This window comes from Eubalaena glacialis, chromosome 14 (assembly GCF_028564815.1).
Source record: "Eubalaena glacialis isolate mEubGla1 chromosome 14, mEubGla1.1.hap2.+ XY, whole genome shotgun sequence".
In the NCBI taxonomy this organism is placed as follows: domain Eukaryota; kingdom Metazoa; phylum Chordata; class Mammalia; order Artiodactyla; family Balaenidae; genus Eubalaena; species Eubalaena glacialis.
Window position 1 is genome coordinate 52,951,000 of NC_083729.1, and position 22,343 is coordinate 52,973,342.

Here is a 22,343-nt window from a genome sequence, read left to right on the forward strand (position 1 = left end):
GCCTTTGACAAACACAATTATGCTCTTACATGGTTACTAAGTTTTTCAAAGGACTCCTACAATGATCTAGCATACTTATATCCATAGCCCCCCATCCCGTTCTTCTAAATATGAACAAAAAAATTCACCTCCAAAGTTATTAAAGTAAACCTTTGAATTATTTATTGAAAAGGAATACTTTTTTTTTTTTTTAAAGGACCAGTCACGTATAATTTCTTCAAAACAAGGTACACTAGTATAAAAATGCCTAACTACTCACTGGAAGGCAGCTTATGGCACATGAATGCTCCTTATCCAAGAGTTTATGCATGCATCTTTTATAATCCAACTCTATTTTCTCAAAGTCAAGAAAAATTTCTTTGACAGTCCCATTTCAAATAAAAACAAAGCAACACCAAATAGCCTACACAATCCTGTAAGTTGATAGTATCAACATTAGCTAGCTAAAAAGCTGAGATTTAAGTAACTCCCATCCTGACTTAGAAGTTATATATCATCTTGCAAGTTAGTTACACAGCAATATTAACAATCTTATCCCCCAGGAACATCTTGCAAATATTAGATACTTAATGATAGGGTAAAAGAAATGCATAACAGAATTTGATTCACTAAAACCCTTTAAAATGAGAACTTACTGACTACAACATACTGATGGTGCCATATTCTTATGGAGGCAAAAGCCCTTTCTAAATTTTAATTGTAAAGTTGTTCATGAGCCTCTTAGCTAGTCAGTGATATAGACTGTCATGCACTAAGTTTTCAACCAAATACAAGATTCTACCTATTAAGAGAAAACTGCATTCCTAAACAAACTAAAATATGAGTTAAAAAGTTGCAGTCTCTGGGGCTTCCCTGGTGGCCCAGTGGTTGAGAATCCACCTGCCAATGCAGGGGATACGGGTTCGATCCCTGGTCCAGGAAGACCCCACATGTCGCGGAGCAACTAAGCCTGTGCGCCACAACTGCTGAGCCTGCGCTCTGGAGCCCGTGCACCTAGAGCCCGTGCTCCACAACAAGAGAAGTCACCGCAATGAGAAGCCCGCACACCGCAACGAAGACCCAAAGCAGCCAAAAAAAAAAAAAGTTGCAGACACCTATCTCTTGCTTTCATAGTGGCTAATTTTCATACAACACAGAAAATGGAAAGCCTTGATACACTCTTACAAAAGTAAAGCTACAATCAGACAAAACTGAGTTCAATCCAGTCTCAACCATTGTGCAATACTATCCGATCAAATTCACTTTAAATATTTGTTTACTCTGTAATCTCATCCTTCCATCAAAGCCATGTATAACCGAAACTTCTTTTCTTTCACATTTTAAAATATTTTACAATGTTGTGTTAGTTTCAGGTGTACAGCAAGTGATTCGGTTATATACAAATAATATACACATTCTTTTTCAGATTCTTTCCATTATACCTTATTATGAGACATTGATATTCAATACAGCACAATATATGTGCTATACAGTAGGACCTTGTTTATTTTATATATATAGTAGTGTATGTTAGTCTCATACTCCCAATTTATCCCTCCCTCCCCCCCATCTCCCTTTGGTAACCATAAACTTGTTTTCTATGTCTGAGTATTTGTTTTTTAAATATGTTCATTTGTATCAATTTTAAAGATTCCACATGTGATATCATGATACTTGTCCTTCTCTGTCTGACTGACTTCACTCAGTATGATAATCTGTAGGTCCATCCATGTTGCTGCAAGTGGCATTATTTCATTCTTTTTATGGCTGAGTGATGTATTTCATTGTGTGTGTATGTGCATTGTGTGTATACACACACCCACACCCACCCTCCACATCTTCTTTATCCATTCATCTGTTGATGGGTGTTTAGGTTGCTTCTATGTCTTGGCTATTGTAAATACTGCTACTATGGTCACTGGGCTTCATGTATCTTTTTGAATTAGAGTTTTCATCTTTTCTGGATATATGCCCAGGAGTGGAACTGCTGGATCATATGGTTAACTCTATTTTTAGTTTTTTTAGGAACCTTCATACTGTTCTCCATAGTGGATTACCAATTCACATTCCCACCAACAGTGTAGGAGGGTTCCTTTTTCTCCACACCCTCTCCAGCATTTATTATTTGTAGACTTTTTGATGATGGCCATTTTGACTGGTGTGAAGTAATACCTCATTGTAGCTTTGATTTTCATTTATCTAATAATTAGTGATACTGAGCATCTTTTCACATGCCTGTTGGCAAGAAAGAAAGGCTCTTTTCCCATGTCATACTGTTATGACAAACATCTGTCCATTTAAACCACCACCAATGATCATCAGAAAGACAGTCACTAAAATACAGCTATCTGTCCTCTTTACCTTATTGCCCAAAGGAATCCAGAATAATGTTCCTACTCCTCACTCAATAAAATACTCATGAGAATAAACAGCAAAACAAGAAATGAACAGCTAAAAAAACCTCAAAAGCAGGGGTTCTTAACCTAGGGTTCCCACAGATAGGCTAGAATTAGACTATAACTTATTGCCTATATGTTTAGTAGTTTTAAGAGGAATGGATCTTTATTCTTTATTTATTACTCTAAAAGGGTTTACGGCCTCAAACAGATACTAAACTCTAAAATATATACAGCAATTAAAATTTTAGTAAGTTCACAGCATCACTATTTACAATAGACAAAATTTGGAAACAACCCAGAATGAAATTGTTACATACTGCAACATGGATGAACCCTGGGAACATATGCTACTGAAATAAACCAGACACAAAATACTGTATGATTGTATGCATATAAGTTACCTAATATAGGCAAATTCATAGAGACAAAAAGCATAATAATGGTTAACAGGGCCTGGGGAGAGAGCGTAATGGCGAGTTAATGTTTAATCGGTAGTTTCAACTGGGATGATGAAAAAATTCGGGAGATGAATAGTAATGATGGTTGCACAATACTATGTATTTACTTACTGACAATAAACTATACACTTAAAATGGTAAACATTATGTATATTTAATCACAACAAAACAAGTTTTTATTTTATTAAAAATTCAACAATTTTTCCTATAACAAAAGAACTATCATAATAAAATCCACACCCCTTTAATAAAATCTATAGGTGGTTCTTGTCTCCTGCATGGATGCAAGGTAAGGATGAGGAATTGTTAGGTCTCAAGTAAAGACCTCTTATGGAAGTTCCACAGAATTAGGAAACTTTGGGGGGATCAAATTGTTACCTTAACCTGAAGTGGTGGGAAAATATTTTCTGTCAATTATGTATGATGTTGAAATGCAAAAGAACATCTTGAAAAATACTGCCTTGTTTTATTAGATAAAATGTAAATTTAATCAATATTATCTTTGCTTTATTATCCCATCATGTTATAAAACTGGCAAAAAATACACAAATAGGAGTGCCTGTCACATCTGCCATTAGACTGATATTTCAAACATTACATTCTATGAGGGGAAAAAAGGAGTTTCTCATGGATTTGCTTAAGAACCAAGGGCTTAAAGAGCCCAAACACTTAAATTTTCTTTTCAAAATGACCAACAAAGGAAACAACTATCTCTGTTCAACAGGGAGTAACACTATCAACTTAAAATAAGTAGACATACACACAGATGTTAAGGATGCTCAACAGCAGAAGTCACAGTGAGAAGCCATTATATATGTACTACAGTGGCTAGAATTAAAAACACTGACCATACCAAGCTTTGGTGAGGATGGGAAGCATACTGCTACTGAGAATGTAAAGTGATACAACCATTTTGGAAAACAGTTGGGCAGCTAAAAACATACACCTACCATATGATCTATCCATTCCACTCCTAGCTAATCAAGTGAGTGACAGAAAGCAGATTGGGGGCTGGGGAGGTAAAGGAGAGGGCAATCACAAAGAAGAAGGTCTTGATAACAGTGGTGTTTTCACGGGTATATGCATGAGTCAAAACGCATCAAATTGTACACTTTAACACACACAGTCTATTGTATATGTTAAATATACCTTAATAAAACTTAAAAAAGCAAACAATTTTTAAAAGCCAGTATTGCTTAAAGGCAACAAGTTAAACATGTGATATTCAGTACAATGAGAGACTTTAAGCATGGAAGTGACCTGATTTAGTTCTGTTTTTTAAAATATCATGCTAAATCCTTTGTTGTGAATATATTACAAGGGACACACATAAATGGGTGTTAAGGAGCCCAGTTAGGATGCTATTGCAGAAATCGCAACGTAACCTGAGACTAGTATATAATTACTTGGTGAAATGGAGAGAAGTGGGAGTATTTTCATGGAAAAAGGCTGGCAACATACACGTTGTGTTTATCCATAGTCAGCACCTAGACATGCAGAGGGCTTTACACACATTACCTCTTATATCATATCCCAATAACCATGCAAGACAATCAATATAGTATGGCTTTATCACTTTGAACCTTTTCCTCATAAATTCACCACTCCCCTTTTCAATGTCAGCAAGTTTGTATATATCTCATGAAATGTAATGATCTGTAAGCCATGTGCCTTAACAGATTAAAATATAATCCTTTGGTTTAAATTAAAATAATAGAGATTCCTTAACAAAGATTTTTTTCAGGGAGAGACAAAGGAGGCCTCCCCCCACTTCTGTATGGTTTGAATCTTCTAAACCAAGCACCAAAATTTTAAAAAAGGAACAGGGGTTATAATGAAAGCTGATGTGTACTGCAGACAAGAAAGAAGAACCAACACCATTGACAGTCCTAGTGTACCTTTCTTTGCTTCAATGACTAGTAACCACTCCCTATTTGGAAATTATTCCACTTTATGTATTAAAATTTCTTCTTTTTCTTGAGTCAAAAATACTGTCTTAAATAAAAACAAACAAATGGGACCTAATTAAACTTCAAAGCTTTTGCATAGCAAAGGAAACCATAAACAAAACAAAAAGACAATCTACAGAATGGGAGAAAATATTTGCGAATGATGCAGCTGACAAGGGATTAACCTCCAAAATATACAAACAGCTCACACAGCTCAAAAAAACAAAAAAAACAAAAAAACCCCCAAAAAACCCAAACAACGCAATCAAAAAATGGGCAGAAGATCTAAAAAGACATTTTCTCCAAAGAAGACATACAGATGGCCAAAAGGCACATGAAAAGATGCTCAACATCGCTAATTATTACAGAAGTGAAAATCAAAACTACAATGAGGTATCACCTCACACCAGCCAGAATAGCCACCATCAAAAAGTCTACAAATAATAAATTCTGGAGAGGGTGTAGAGAAAAAGCAACCCTCCTGCACTGTTGGTAGGAATGTAAATATGTACAGCCACTATGGAGAACAGTATGGAGGTTCCTTAAAAACTATGGAAGCAACCTAAATGTCCATCGACAGAAGACTGGATAAAGATGTGACACACACACACGAATATTACTCAGGCATAAAAAAGAATGAAACAGTGCCATTTGCAGCAACATGAATGGACCTAGGGATTATCATACTAAGTGAAGTAAAGCAGACAAAGACGAATATCATATGATATCACTTATATGTGTAATCTTTAAAAATGATACAAATGAACTTATTTACAAAACAGAAATACAGTCACAGACATAGAAAAAAAACTTATGGTTACCAAAGGGGAAAGGGGATTGTGGGTGGGATAAATTAGGAGTTTGGGATTAAAATATACACACTACTATATACAAAATAAACAACAAAGACCTACTGTATAGCACAGAGAACTACACTCAGTATCTTAAAATGAAAAACTGTCTTGACTTACTTAAAAATGTAAAAGCAAAAATACTGGGAAAGTCATTAGGCTCTTAAATAGATGAATGAATCCCAAATAGGGAGTGGTGCTAGTCACTGAAGTACTTCAATAATAAGTAATTCATTAATTGAATAATTATATACTGAACACCTATATACCAAGCAGTAAGAATGCAATAAAGACATTCTCTGATCCCTGATACCATTAAGCTCATATTTGGGAGGATAAGATAAAGAGTGAGAAAAACAGTGATAGCTAAGTGGGATAAAGGTTATCGTGGGTGGGGATGGGGGTGACCAAAAGAAACATTTTTCTGACCTAAAGCAAAATGATAAAAATCAGAGCAATGTAGTTAATTTTGTATTACATAAATCTAAATTCATTAAAATGATTATGAAGGTTATAGCTCCCTTGCTCTATTTTTATTAAAATATCTTTTAATTAAATGTTTTTTAACATGTCCTTACTTGGCTATTATCTGTCTTTTGCTCATTAAAATTTTACTCATTTGTGATCTGCTGGTACAGGACACACTAAGGGAACACAGAGCAAGAGACATTTAACTCAGTCCAGAACTGTCAGGTATTTTCCTGGCAAACTGCTCTAGATAATGCCCTAAATTGAAAATGCCATTCCACTAAAAGAACATGTGAAAATTAACGTACGCTTATGGACAAGAACCTGAAAGCTGATAAAATATATGCTGGATTGGAAAAAAGTTACAAAACTTATCTTGGCTTGCTGTTTGATAGGTTTGATAACCAAACCTATCCTTCCTTTAAAATACATCAAGCATTGCCATTTTCGTGAATGAGCTTGTCCAAAGGGGCCAACCTGATTTTTCCCCTCTTTTAGCATGTGTTAGCACTCATTACATATACGCCTAATTTAATGATATTTCTTAAAAAAATGATATTATTTTTAACATGTTTTATCTTCCTACCTGTAATACTCTGACGTAGGGAATATATTTGTATAGTCTTAATACCTAATGGTACTAAAATGGACAAAGACTAGCTAAAGTGGAGACAACAGCTTAAAAGATATGACAATTAGGGGCTTCCCTGGTGGCGCAGTGGTTGAGAATCTGCCTGCTAATGCAGGGGACACGGGTTCGAGCCCTGGTCTGGGAGGATCCCACATGCCGCGGAGCAGCTGGGCCCGTGAGCCACAGTTGCTGAGCCTGCGCGTCTGGAGCCTGTGCTCCGCAACAAGAGAGGCCGCGATGGTGAGAGGCCCGCGCACTGCGATGAAGAGTGGCCCCCGCTTGCCACAACTGGAGAAAGCCCTCGCACAGAAACGAAGACCCAACACAGTTAAAAATAAATAAATAAATAAATATATTTTAAAAAAGAAAATAAAAAAGATATGACAATTATAAACAAAAGGAATGTACAATATTTTGGGGGTTATACTAATTAATTTCCAATATCGAAGCTACTTAAAGATGAAGGAAAATTAACATTCAGAAATGTTAGTATACTTTGCGAGATACAAAATTTTAGGATTGTAGAAGCCTCCTAGGATTGACAAAGTTGGAAAGAATTATATAGTAGTGAATAAATTTATTTCCCAGTGTTTTATAAATGAGATCAATTACCTTAAAAACACAAACCATTAAATGCATCATGCAAAGTTGCTGCTGTATATCTAAAGTTAGAGTTCACTAACATTCTCTGGGAGCCATTTTACGTGCTCTTCTAATATTGAGCCTCTGAAAGACCCTAAAAATTACATCACACTTTCCCCTCCATGTAATGACTTCACTGACAGTGAAAACTATATATGTGGTGATAGGAACTTCAGGTACTTTTTAAAAAGTTTACATCCCACTCAATCTTATCACTAGTGTTAAGGGGAAATGCAAGGGGAAAGGTGATTCTAATAGATGTTTTTTGTAAGTACTGCTTGCAGAGAAATGAAGTATCTCACTAATACAGAACAGGAACACATGAATAAAATAGAATTCTCTTGACTCAGAGAGAATAATCACCACCCTGCCTCCACCAGTTTTTGCCAAACAAGATGGTAAGACTTTCAAAATTAAAATTAAATATATACATATTCCAGGGCATATATTAAATATACATATGCCCTGGAATATGTATATATTTGATACTTACATAGAAATATATGGAAGCTTTTGACTTTATGATAAAAACCAAAGCATGCCACTCCCATTCATGCAGAAAGCAAAAACTGTCAAGTCCTCAGGGAGAACTTTAGCCTCTAATTTTTTCAGTAACAAATACAACCATGACTGACAAGCTAGTAAAATTTTAAATCATTTAATTTTATAGCTGGAAAATAATTTGGGAGGATCATCTAGCACAATCCTTATGTAATAAGAAGCAGAGGTCTATGTGTTTAGAAATTAAAGAGGGACTTATTATAGTAAAATGGCACTGAAGTAAAATATCACACACTTTTTTGTTGGTATGGTAAGCCACAGCCAAAGTTAAATTTGAGGCTCAAACCACAAGTATAAAACAACAGTAGTAAAGGAACCAGGACTGCACCTAAGGTCCCTAAAAGTAGTGATGAAGTACAAAGGATCTATTTGGGCCAGAGTCAAACTGTACTTAATAATTTCTGAGAAAGGCACAGAATGTGATCTAAAATGGTTTCAAACCAAAATAAAAACATTTAAAGAAACAGGAACCTCTTTGCGGGGGTGGGGGGGCGTGGCACTATTTCCTCCCACACTATCATTCTTAATTCACAGTTTATGGTGTATTAGGGATATTGCCATTAAAAATTGTCCCAGTGACCTCTAAACGTGCTAGAAAGATGTCAAGATTTAAGTCAGACTGAGTAAATCTAGGTCGCTATTCCACCATAAAGATGACATGAGAAAGCAGGTAAAGACAAATCTTAAAGAGCAACAGTCAAAGAAAGGGGACATAATTTAATAGGAAAAAACGCTACCAAAAGTAGTATAACCCCATTTTAAAATCCAGACTTCTCTCTTTATTTTTCAGAGATTAAACAAGTAACAAAGTAGATAATAAGGCAGTATGTGAAAACTGGAAGGAACTGCATTAAAGAATTCCAAGAGACTAACTTTGCCCCATGTTTCTTAAACCATGACTACTTTTATTGAGGTAGTGACAAAGGAAAAAGTAAAAATATTAATACCAGGCATCACCACATCTTCATTTTCTGATCTTTCCTTATTTTAGAAGCCAACCTCTTATAAGGTATGCCCAGAATTTAAAAAGCTAAAGTCTTGATTTTTAAAACTTGTTTTTTCCTTTGCTGTTATATTTATATGTTATTCCTTGTATTACAGTACTCATTACTTGTTACTGTGTGATGAATTTAAAACAATACATAAGAGCACATATTCAAATTTCATTCATTTCAAACATGGTCCAGATTAACTATAAGTTGATACAAATTTTTCACCACAATATTTACTGTAGAAAGTTTGACCAGTCTGGTTTCTGCTTTCCCCCAAAGATAAACTTATTCTTCCCCTGCCCCCCAAATATAAACAGAACCTGCCTTGCAACATGATGAAAGCAGTAATCCATTAGAGCATAATAAACTACCAAAGATTCAACACATTCCTCCTGTCCAATACTCAACTATAATAAAAATGCCAGGAATAATAAAATTCTGAATCTACAATTCTTTAAAAACACTTTCCTACCTTCACATTGGTTCCTTGGAAGAATCTTCCACCTTGTTTTTATCACATTTTCCAAAATTTGTAGTCCATAATACTGAAAATTGGAGAATAGAAGCATGTGAATATACTGCTGTAAGACTGGCAATTTCCAGGATTCACAAATGGACAGACATTCACACATTTACATCTAAAGTTTCAAAAACATTATGCTACCAAGTTTAATTACATATATTAAACAAGGATCTATTCGCCCATATACTGAGTTTTCATGCATTTTCCTCACTTTATTGTTTACTACTCTATTTAACGTCCTGCTGTTTATACATGCTCACACCAGGAGGAAGAACCAAATAAAAAGCCCTTAGCAGCCAAATGGGCTTAGTCTGTAGAAGGAAAAGTAGCAGCCAGATACGAATTCACAGCATAAATGACTGCTTATAGGCTCACGTACTTTAACACGACCAGGCTCCTAAGAATTTAGCAGCTTGGATGCTCTCAAGCTTCCTACCATCTTCTAGGAGTTGTAAGCTCTTGGCCAAGTATTAAAGTATTGTCACAGATACTTTCTACAGAAAGTGTTTACAAACATCACTGGTGTGTTACTTAAGGAGCAGCAAGACAGCCCATGGGTTTAATTTTAAATTTTTACCCCACCCTTATAGTTGCTATTTCTACTAATTTAAAGATAAACTTTTGTGCACAGTCAAAATAATACACAAATGAATGTTGCAATCTGTATCTACCTTTCAGGTATTCCTTCCAACTATAAAAATGATAACTAAAAATGTAAGAAAGTTAATAAATACAAATACCACTTTCAAGCCATTTTGTCCCTCCTGTTGATTACTCACTCTAAATAGTCAACAATATTTATAACAATTTACAAGGCTAGAGGAGTTACTACCCAAAATCATTACCATGACCAATTAGTGTGGATAGACAGGAGGAAGAAAAGGGTCAAAACTGTTGTGGTATGCTTCAACCGGTTGAATTAGGGAAGAATCAGCTATAATACCTGAAAGGTAAACTCATTCATATATAGATATATAACCTCAGATTGCAAGTTTTGGCTGAGAATAAGAGTTCATCTTTAAAATGGTTAGTCATCACACAATAAAATAGGAGCATTAGTATTTCAACCAAAGGGATCATGTGAATGCACACTTTATCCAAAGCACAATATAGACTGTCCCAAACTACATTGTGCTCAAACAGTGTTTTTGCTGTTTTCTTTCATTTTTAACATTTCGTACTTTTTAGGAAAAATTTGCCATTTCAACCCAAATCCTACATTTGCAGAACATTCCTTAAAAAGACTTCAAAAATAAAAACAAGGCCAAAGCAAAATTCTGAAATTACAAATTATAAATTTGATGCCATTAAAAAGTTTCATAATCAGCAGTAAATGGTGAAGCTTTCTTTCCTGTTCATTTACCTCTCTTTATAGATCTAAGTTTCAGACAAATGTAAATAAACAAAAAAGGTAAGTTTCTCATTGACTAAAATTCTAAATTAACTTTTAAAAACATACTGCCCTAAACTTGCTTTAAATTAATTTTAAAGGCATGAAATCAGAGTGTCAGAAGTTTTACTAAGTCAAAACAAATGCACTTCTTACTACATGGCGTATATACCCTCTTGCTAATTCTCAACCAATTACAAAGATCTTTAAGAAACTAAGACACAAAACCCACCATAAATACACCAGTTAAGAAGTACTAATCTTAATGATAACCATATTTAGCCAATGTATTTTCAGCCTACCCTTTTTAATTGAAGGATATCCCCCCCTTCATTGTTGCATTTATTTACTTCTGCCTTTATATCTGATACTATTACCTAAATTACCTATTTACTAACCTCTAGGCCTTTCTCCAACTGTAAAAAAGTAGCACAAGCTTGCTGAAGATACAATTCATCTTTTCATCTTTCTGCAAACAGGTCTGAGGCAGGAAGCCCAATAAAAGCTTTTCACTAATTAGTTCAAAGGAATACACAGATCACCAACATAGTACCCTAAAACCCAATCTCTCCTAGACATTAAGACTCTACACATGATGAGAATTCACATTTCTTTGAAAAGGAGTATTTTGATTAAAAAATCTGAAGTGATAGCCAAATCTGAGGGCCAATGGTAAATAACTACTTTGGAAATATACATAAATAATCCAAATATCATTCTGAAGTATTAAGTTTCTGCTTTACACCTCAGGACTTGAGAAATCCACTGCTGAGTTATGAAGATGAGGGACAGAGAACAGCAAAGACTAAATGAAAAAAATAAATGCATGAAATGATCCCTATGGTAGAAATTTCTACTGAGCCCTTAGAAATACTTATTTTACGCATTGAATTCCCCTTTCCCCTCCCACCGCCCATGAAACAAAAACAATTGATGAACAGAATTCAGTTAAAGGGAATCAAAAGGGTAGACCTTGTGGAGGCCTGCCGTCAAAGCCTAGCTGTGTCAGTTGCACAGGAAGACACCCCTTTTCTTCCTATTACAAGCAATCAACATAATGGAACATTATGATTAATATCAGGTAGTGTTAACATCTTTAAAGAAAAAAAAAATGATTGCATAAAAGCCAAATGTCATAGTGCATAAATTTAGCACCAAATCATTTGTAATTTATGTAAATGGAAGAATTCTTTACCTGTTGCTTTCTTTCTGTTCCTCTAATCATCTCATTTTTCACAAGACAAATTTGAGTTTTTAAAAATACTGTTGATAAATCAACTTAAACATTAGTAATGTCTGTCAGTATAAAAAGCAAAATTTACCAGGCAAGCAAACAGGCAAACACTGTTATGTTACTTAAGGTTAGCACTTTGAGGAAGTTCTGGACTGTATTTTTGCCCTAAAATTTATAAGATGTCAAAACTAGTTAATATTTTAAAACTGTTAATTAACACAGTCTGATTTCAGAAACAGAGGTGAACATGGCTACTTTCTGTTTTAACACAATGCATACCAAGTGGAAACCTTGTGTGTATTTAAACAGAATGCCATGCATGGTATTTTACTACTTTAAGGCAGTTTAAAGAGAAGTGTGAATCATCAAGCCTAAACAGTCAAAACACATTTTGATCAACCCTTCTGTTCAAACTTAAGAAAAAAGGACCCAAATGATAACATTTTCAATTGCAAATAAAAACTGAGTGCTGTCCCATTAAAAGCATTGGTACCATGGAGTAGGGTTTTACGCTGCCCACACAACTTGGTTTTGGAGGTGCCTAGCCTGTGTTATATTGATTACTTGCCCAAAATAATTCCTCTGATGTTATGTTTCATCTCTGAATAACATTCAGAATTTATGCTGAGATCTGTACACATATTCTAAAAAGAAAAAAGAAAAAAAAACAAACCAAAAAAACCCCCAAACAACAAAAAAAAAAAGCCACCTTGCATACTAGTCCCAATTTCAAAACTTCATTTATAATTCTTAGGACTATTTGCAAGAATTAATTCTATGTTTAAGACTAAATTTTGAAATAAGTTAACATTATTAAATGATTTGAGATAACAAATGCTAATACTAAAAATGAGATACCTTCCTCAAAGTTTATGACTGGAAGAAAAGAAGAAATAATGGATTTAAAAACCACCACTTGCTTACTTTCGTGTTCATATTCTGTGAAAATTCCAAAATTGTGTCGACTCTTGTCCATGCATCAGGATGCTCCTTTAAATGTGTCAGTACTTCTTGAGCCATTCTTTGCTAAAATAGTATACAAAAAGAGTTTTAAGCTAACTTGTTCTTTCGAATGGTATTAAGGCACAAATCCTAATATGACAGTGATTTTATCAACTTTCAGAAATACTCAAGAAACTAGTCCTTATGGAAATAAAAATGTGTCCATTATCAACTTCAATTAAGAATGGGTACATTCTTTTGAAACAGAAAAGTTTTTTTTCCCCCTAATCTGCTTTATTTGGTATTCTCAAAACTGAACTTAAATTCAATCAATTATCTACTCCGACATAAAGGGGTTCTCAGCACACAATCAACCAAAAGCAACATATAAAAATTCACATCTACTTAGATAAGTTATGTAATGGTATACTCTGGTTTATAAGAGTCACCAAGATATCTTTAACAAACTTTATCTATAAAATTATATTTCATGGGAGACAGATAAAAGCTAGGTCTAAGTAAGTCTACAACTCTCTAATACCTGTTGATACACATAAAACATTAAGACCCTTTTAAAGCAGTATCTTCAGTTTATTGTAAACACACCTTTGTCTCTGAAAATCCTTTAACTTCATATATTAAATCCTAGCTTATTTTGAAAAATTTTTTTTGCTTTTGTATTTCTAATATGCAAACCCAGAATATTTAAACCTATGAAACCATCTAGAATTAACAAATGTTAAGATTTTGCTGCACTTGTCTGTTTTTCTTTTAAACATAAGATCTAAAACTTATGGAACTTTGTACCTTTCTTCAGCGCCATTTCCTTCCTTTGTTCCTTCTTTAGAGATAATCACTTTCATGACTTTGGTGTCTTTTCCTGTCTGTATCTTCATAGCATGTGTATGAATTTCATAAATATAGTTGTGTGGTTACTAAATTTTATATAAATAGTATACTGTAGAAATCCTTCTGCAGTTTGCTCTTTCCATTTGACATAGTTTCTTTCCCTCGGCTTCACTGAGATATGATTGACAATTGACAGTTTTAAAGATCTAGCCATGTTGACATTACCTAGTTTCTTCATTTTAACTGTTAGTTTTTCATACGATATGAACACTACATTTTACCAAAGGCTGATAAGTCTATTAATTTTTTTCAGGAAGCAACCGCTTAATCTTTTTCACCTTTAAAGGCTGTTTTGTAGCTCAACTGGATCCTCCCTAATTAACTTTTACCTATTTCTATCACATGTTGTAACCAAAGAGTAAAGTTTTATGGTTTTAAAATTTGGCAATTATCCTTCTGTTAGATCATTTACTTGATCAAGTGTTTGATTCTATGGGTTATAAACAAGGAAGCATCAAAAGGGGGGGAGAAAAGCATTCTTATTTAAACCATCTCTGACACAGACACCTCATAATCTTTAAGTTGGCTTTTATTCCAATTTACAAAAAAAATCATTTTTCTCTTGTGGCTTTTATACACTGCTTATTGTTTAAAAAGTTGACAAATACACACCCACTAAATTAGGTAATGGTTCTGTATCCTGACAATAAGACCAGAAACACTTTGGAACTTGAAAGAAAAATAAGGTGCCTGGGTTCCACCCTAAGGGCCTGGGATTAGAGCAAGTGTGTGAAGTCTTGAAATACAACTATACATTTTTTATTTGATTTGTTTAAAGGGTTGTAATTGTATCATATAATAACCAACCAACAAAACGTAGAAAGAATGGTGATGTGAATTATTTACCGCCAAAGCCCATTTTAGCAGTGTTTTGATTCTCTTCCTGAGAATATCTAACTAGATAGAGACTTGCATATAAAATAGTAACAAATATTAAGAGGATAAGGTACATCAAAGATCCATGCCTAGTAAAAGTTATTTGGTCAAGATACAACTTGATCAGGTTTTTTGAAGTGATGAGCATTCTACACATAAATGAATAGTTCCCACACTATCACCATTCATTTCAATCTCCCCATAAATCACGTTCCTTCCTTTTCAGTCATCCTTGTTGTTGTAATTTTACTCTCTAAAGTTATTGCTTGTATTTGCGTCCTTTTTTAAATTTGTCTTAATCCCACTGTCCTTACATAATATATCCTTTTCTTTTTTTAAAAAATATATTCTTTTATTAACTTAAAACCCCAGGAGGGGTTAAAAAAGGCACAAAGGGAAACCAAAGAGAGAGAAAATCTGGCATCTCCCTGTGTTACTAACTGAATGGTGAAAGTATTTTAGTTGCTAAGCAATAGATAAAAGAGTTCAAGACACTTAACACAGTACTGGAGAAAACACCCAACTCCAACATTTTTGTTTCCCTGGCGTCCTACTTGGCTAAAAATAGAAAAATGTTTATAACAGAAGGTAGTCGTAATATTACAGTGCTAATTATTCTACTATACTACCCATCTAGGCAAAAGTTCTATCTACAGATTAAAGGCCACCCTTCTAATAATTCCTTCCTCTCCAAAGTTACGTAATCCTTTTCAAAAAAGTTAGGCTACATACAGGTGAGTTTGAAAGCTTAATTAGCATAATTTTTACTTGCTATTTTAAGTATATATTTTATGACAGACCAAAACCAAACAAAAACTCCCCACCAAACCATATTTTAAAACAATGAGTTTACATCACATATGTGAAATCTTCTTCATTATTCTTTCAAAGTACCCTTTAAACAGAATGGCTCCTAAACAGCAGTCATCGCTAACAGGTGCTTTACAAAACCTCATCACTAATCCTCCAGTCTCTTGCAAGGTAGGTAACACTTTGTAGATGAGACTCTAGAGGAATGGCTAGAAAACTTACTGGAATAAATTTAAGACATCTAACACTAAAAACATGTTTTCCACTGCAACCTTCAACTTTTTATCCAAAATAAAACCCCCAAGAAGTGGTATATAAAAAATTGAACAAGGAAGTGTAAAGATATCACTTTCAGAAAAGGGGTTCTTAACTGCCTTTAAGCTCTAAGCCTGTTCCCTTATCTATAACAAATATACCAACTTACTCATTATTCTTTATGCAATTGACTTGTTCCATGAGAAATCTAACTAGACATAAAATTCTTAGTTTTGGGAAAGTTAACTTTGTCTTCATAAATGGAAAATATCTGTAAACACTTTTCTAAATCTAGTCTTTATTCAAAAGTCAAACTTAAAACAAATCATGAAATCTCGACACTGTGAAACATTACTAAAGCAGTATTACAACATAGTCTTCATAATTACTTCTGTTATAAGCCTAGAACACTGGTCTATTTAGTCATCATACTTTTAGATGCTGTGAACCAGGTTAAAAACGAAGACTAAAGAGCAGTGGCAGCTTAATGATGTGATAAAATTAAATGCCAATCTTCCTAATGGCTTATAGACTTATGCTTCTAATATAGTCAAAGTTGAGCCCAACCTTACTTCATGCATTTCAACCTTACTGTCATACTTTCTTCCAAAAGCAGCTGCTTTCCATACATCCATGCTGGGATGAAATGGAGCTTAAAGCTCCATGTTCAATGTATGGTATGTGTAGTAAATACGGATACTTTTTCAGGAATGCTTTTGGAGACAACACTGATCGAAAGCGCCTAGGAGTATAAAACTGTACTAACAAGCTTACAAAATCACTGTAATTTTTTCCACTCATACAACTTTCATGGCCCTTTTTCCCTTTAAATTTTTTCTTTATTATAGTGAAACCAATGTTAGATTTCAGAAGGGAATAGAAATACTTATGCACTTGCTAATATTTATACATCATGTTTTTTTGGACTATCTATAAAAGATACTACTATATCCACCTTTCAGAGGTTTCTAAAAAGTATGAAAGCAGCCAGGGTTTAACTATGCAAATATAAATTAACAGCTTGAAGATACACTATCTACCAGAAATGCACTTTTTGGCAAAAAAATTTTACTAGTAAGATATCTGTCACGTCACCTTATAAGATTTTTTAAATCCAGGAACAGAAACTTTTACTCGTTTAAAACTTTACATTATTAGGTCCGCAGGGTGCAGATTCATGATTGTCCAGTTTCTTGTACCATAAAAAAAATTTTTAATTTACAAACATTCCTGTTTTTTTAAAAAAATCCCCAAACCTTAAACTGATCAAAACATAGATTAAGTGTAAGATAATTTCCTGTTTTAACAGTATCACTTTTACAAGTGCTAAAATTCAAATAATGTAAAGATACTTGGTATTGTGGGATATTTAAAAGAAGTTTTATCTGTGAAGTACTTCTGCAATTTAAATGTTTCAAAAACAGAAGACTCATTAACTCCAAATACATTAAATATATAAGGGACATACAACCTTTAATATCTACGAAACATTTAATACATTGGGCTGTATCTTTTATTAAATAGGGTAAAGGCTGCTGAAGAACAGAACAAGTATAATAATAATATTCCAAAACATCCCACTAATCAACCATTTCAAAATATAATGCAATTTCTTTCTCCAGACCACCTCTCCAAATTCATATATAATTCCAATTTAATACAAACTATGGGATACTTTTTAAAAAGGTGGTAATTTAAAATTTTATTCTAAACTCAACAACTTTATTACACTGCAATAATGTTTTGATCAGCTACTTTACCTGGGCTCCTTCTCCGTGGTATAAGCAATTCACCACGTTGTCTAAAAGGTTGATATCCAGTTTTTGGCTGAAATCAAGCAGCTGGCGAGCTGCATGGTCTGCTAACATTGTCATAATTGCTGGCATAGATTACTGAAAATAAAGAAAAAGAATTTAAGGCGCCTATGAAGTTTTGATATTGTCAAAAAGTTTCTACTCAAGTTATTTTACTTCAACCATGTTCTTACAAATATTTTACTTTGTATTTCAGAGATTTTACCTAAACAACTGAGATAGCAGAAGCAAATAAATGCTGAAGTTACTTAGGTACTCCACAACTGCATTAATCATTAGGGTCCACTTTATTTTTAGACCCCAGAAAAATCATACTGTTCTTTCTACTAACATGTATATAAAGTTACCCTAACCCATTTTAAAAATGATTATTAAAGAATTTATGGCCCTAAAAAAAAAAAAAAAAAAAAAGAATTTATGGCCCTAAGACCTGATACAATTTAAAATCTGGATCTCGAAAATTTTAAATACAGATGAAGTTCAAATGGATCCCTGCCCCCCGCCCCAAGTAGGGTCTTCTAGTTCAGTAAAAGCTCACTTTCCCTCATTTCATGTTACCTTAATTTTTAAGATACATTGAAGACGCTAAAAATTAAATGTGGTATAAAAGTTTTCCTATATATAGCAATGATTAGCTAACAAGTCTAACAAATCTGGTACCCTTAACCTCTACAGAATTTAAGCTTTTGCACTCAATTAAACCATCTACATTTGTTTCTTTCATCCCTGAATGAATTTGGAGATTTAAATTACAAGCGTACAAGCTCCTTGAATATATGGTCTAGAAAAAAAACTATGGTAATATGTCAAACAAGATTTTTTTTAATTTCCAGGTACTGAATGGCAAAACAAAAAGCTGTAAAATCTTGCCATTTTCCAAATAAGACCAAATTCTACCATAACAGAAAAATGAGCTTCTTCACCTCAAGTAATGTACTGGCTAAAACCTACTGGTTCATATGCAATGGTACCCCTTTAAGAGGATTCTACTCCAAGGTGCTGGCACACATGCACATTCTTGTTGCCCAGCCTTATAAAAATCTTTCCTTTTGCTTTTTCTTCAAAGCCAGTGCCACTTAAGTCTGACTGGCTAAATCAGCACTCCTCAAACTTTTTTGGGTTAAGATGCTTCACAATCAGAGGAACAGGACAGCTGTTGCCCAATTAAAAAAATTCACAACTTTGTATACAATTACAGACGATTCAGGACACCATGAAAGCCATGCATGAAACCTTGAGTTAAGTACCCCTGGTTTACTGTACTTAGACCCAACAAGGTCAGATGGTCATCTCTACTCCTCCCTCTCTTAACCTTCCAAGATCAGGAAATGGGTGGCTAACTTGATTACATTATGTTTGGACAAAGCAGCTTGTTAGGAAAAAGGCGTTATTTCTTGTCTATTTTATAACAGCTAAAAAACGTTAATAATGGCAGCAATTTCAATTTCAAGTCAAATGTTTTATTTAACGATAATGTCAGTTACAACAAAGTAAAAGTCTGAAGGATCAGTTAGGTTAGATATAATGTAAAAACTGAGAAATTATGAGTTCGAGGATTTTTATTCCTCTTAAGTCCATCCACTGTTGACAGTAAAAACTAATAAGATTTCAAAAATTTCTACAGCAGTTATTAAATGTATTTTTAATGCAAAATACCTGACATACACAATCTTTGATCTAAATACTAATATGAAAAAGAAAATATATATTTCACAAATGGAAGTGTAAATTTACCCCATTCAAGTGCCATACAATTTCAAAGGATCAGAACAATCTTTAAAATTGAGGCTGAAAAGCCATGTCCACAAAGAACCAAGATCTATATATCAAATGTTTTCGATTGGGGGGGTTAAAAATTGAACGAACTTTTATCCTATTTCGTCCTATCATAATTTAATAGCCAAAACGAGAAAGAATAAAGTGACTCTAAAAAGTTTCATTTTCAAGCACATTGTCCTTACAAAAATGAGACAAATTCCTGTGGAAAAAAATCAGGTTTAGAATAGAAGCTTGTATTAAATACAGCAGGGTATGCCACCCTTAAAACTAGCGGCTATCTTCGAAATGACCTACCTATTCTCGAACCGTACGTAGTACAGAAATGGCGGCTTTCTAGTCAATGCCAAGCACATTTAGTCTCCCAAATCAAATAGCTTCCAAAACATTCTTTCCACTAACAGCAGTGTCCCACGCGCTTAAGATACACAATCAGGCAGACAGCAAACAGCCACAGCGGGAGAGGTGAAAGAAACCACAAAAGCTTTTCCTTCTCCTTGGGACACTCAATCCTAAACTCCACTCACTGTATAGCAAATATAAGGTATTATCCAGCCACGTGGTGACTCTACAAGTGACTACCAAAATACCTTCACTGCCACTTCAAACTGAATAGGCAGGCAACTACACACTGCCAGCTCCCATCCAAAAACCAGAAAATCATAACCGTTGCTTAATGGTAACTAGATAGCAGCTCAAAAAACAAGTCGCTGCAAGGAGAAAGACTGCTACTTTAGATTGTGTGGGCAATTGCCTGCTTCATTCAGTAGAAACACACCTCACTAAGGTCCGCCCTCCCCTCTCTTCCCACCCGAACCGATGTGCAGCACTTCTAACTATAGCATACTGGAGCACGCACTCACCCCGCCCATACTCGGAGAAGGCATTTAGACCAGCCGCCTGAAGTTCACAGCCCCATTCTCTATGCAGCATGGCCTCTGCGTGGTCAGAGGAGGTCCGGGCTGGGCAAATCTCTCATGCTTCCCCCAGTACACCACTTCCTCCCACCCACCCCAAACTCAGACATGGGAATGAAAGAAATCAGGGTATTATCCACTGTACAATGCCAGCAGTAAATGAATCGATCACTTTACACACCCAAGTCCCCCCAAACAAACTACAGCACGGAACCTCATCTGCAGTTCCCTGAAAAATCAACTAACCTTTCCTACTTCTAATTCTACTCTGTAAAAAACCAGAGATTCTGAGTTTCCCTGCAGGAGGAGCAAGGACTTAAGAGCCCCTCCCTCCCGCGATCCCAAGCTCTCCACCGAGGGGCCACGTGATGCAGGCGGACGTTTCAATGCTGCTGCACTAAATATTTCTGGAAACTTCCACTCCTAATAATTTACAGAAATGTTCCTGAAATCACCCCAACTTCTCCCCAACCCAAGGGGCTGGGGAAGCCCTTCCACCCCCGCGCCGGGCCCCACTTCACTATCACGCTCCTTGCCTTCCTCGACCGCTACCCGCACACGCGAATGACCCAGCAAGCGCTCCCCTCCCGCGGCAGCCTCCCCGCCTCCATCCCCCAGCGGCAGAAGCGGCTCCATTCAATCGCAGGCTCTGCTGTGGGCCCGCCGCCGCCTCCCCGGTTCGCCTCCCGCGGCCGCCGCCGCGCCCCACGCCAGCCTTCTCCCGCCCGGCCGCCCGACCCTCGACCCCGAAGACACAGTCGACTTACCCAGAGATTGAACCAACTGCTTCTTCCTTCCTTGTCGGGGGATTAGGGCGAGGGAGGATGGGGGGGGAGAGGGGAGGAAATCAAGGTGGGTTTCACAGTTTTCCCACCTTAAAAAAGGAAATTAAAAAAACGAAGAGGATAAGGGCAAAAAAAGCTCAACAATATTTACTATTTCAGGGACACCTCCCCCCGATACACACACCCGCCCCCCCCCAAAAAAGAAGGGGAATTAATCTGTGGAATAAATGCTCCCGCCTGGCTAGGGAGTGAGGGAAGGGGGAGGGGAACGGGGTCAAGTCCCAAAGATTCTGCCCCAGGGAGACCCTCCAGCTACAGGCGGCAGCAGGAGCGGCAGGAGTAGGGGCTGTAGAGTCCACACGGCCGGGGGACGCTCTGCTGCCAGTTGCAGTCCGACTCCCCCCTACCAAAATACGGCTCCCTCTCTCACGCGGCTCCGGCGCTGGGCCCCCCCCACCCAGGCTCGCCTAAACTTTCCCCCCTTCTCCTGCTCCTCAGCGACTGGTGGTTCCCCCCTCCCCCTCTGGGTGGTTGCACGGACTGCAGCAGCAAAGACTGGAACAGGCACCGCCGCCGGGGCTGTAGCTACTGTTGCTCTTGCTGATGCTGTAGCTCCCGCTGCTCCTGCCGCGGCCGCTGCAGCCGCTTCTCCCCCTCCTCCTAGTGCCTCAAACTCGGAACCGGTTGAAACCGGTTCAGACTGGGAGATTCCATCTCGGTTGAGTTTTCAGCCCATGGCGCCGCGGAGCGTTTGGAACCTGGGCCTCCGCCCCCAGCCCGCTCGCCCATTGGCCGGTTCCAGCCACAGCCGCGCCATCAGCCTACCTTCTATTGGCTAGATCGCCCGTCAATCCCACCTCAAGGCTCCACACAAGCCCGCCGCTTCGTCCCCCGCCTCTTTCCAGCAGCGATTTGCCCGCAGAGTGGGGGAGGGGAAGAGGGGCGGGTCGCAAAGGAGCTAGGAGGAGGGTGGAGGAGGAGGAGGTGGGACGAAGAGCTGAGCCCTGCAGAGAGGAGAGCGAAGAGAAGCCGCGCGGAGGATTGGTTTGAGGAGCTGTCAATCAAACGTAGCCCGCCCTCGACTTCCCGCCCCCTCCCGCCGCTCCCCCTCCCAGTGCTTAGCCCGCAGGCCCGGCCTTTCCGGCCCGCTCATTGGCTGGGCGCCTTTGGTGACGGAGAGGG

The 22,343-nt window shown here is 36.6% G+C and overlaps 1 protein-coding gene across 6 annotated transcripts in view; it reads right to left on the minus strand.

Moving 5' to 3' along the window:
- The window catches only part of XPO1 (exportin 1), a 163,848-nt gene that overhangs the window by 21,115 nt on the left and 120,390 nt on the right, over positions 1-22,343 (minus strand). For 3 of the 6 annotated variants that reach the window (XM_061210925.1, XM_061210923.1, XM_061210922.1), the window contains exons 2-4: positions 17,630-17,761; positions 13,002-13,103; positions 9,403-9,475 (exon numbers count right to left, since the gene is read on the minus strand). In XM_061210925.1, the coding sequence (XP_061066908.1) occupies positions 9,403-9,475; positions 13,002-13,103; positions 17,630-17,755 (301 nt within the window). In that variant the 5' untranslated portion in view covers positions 17,756-17,761. Of the gene's footprint in view, positions 1-9,402; positions 9,476-13,001; positions 13,104-17,629; positions 17,762-21,143; positions 21,640-21,702; positions 21,722-21,986; positions 22,016-22,343 lie in introns of those variants that run through there. The other 3 variants (XM_061210920.1, XM_061210924.1, XM_061210919.1) reach the window with 3 other exon arrangements.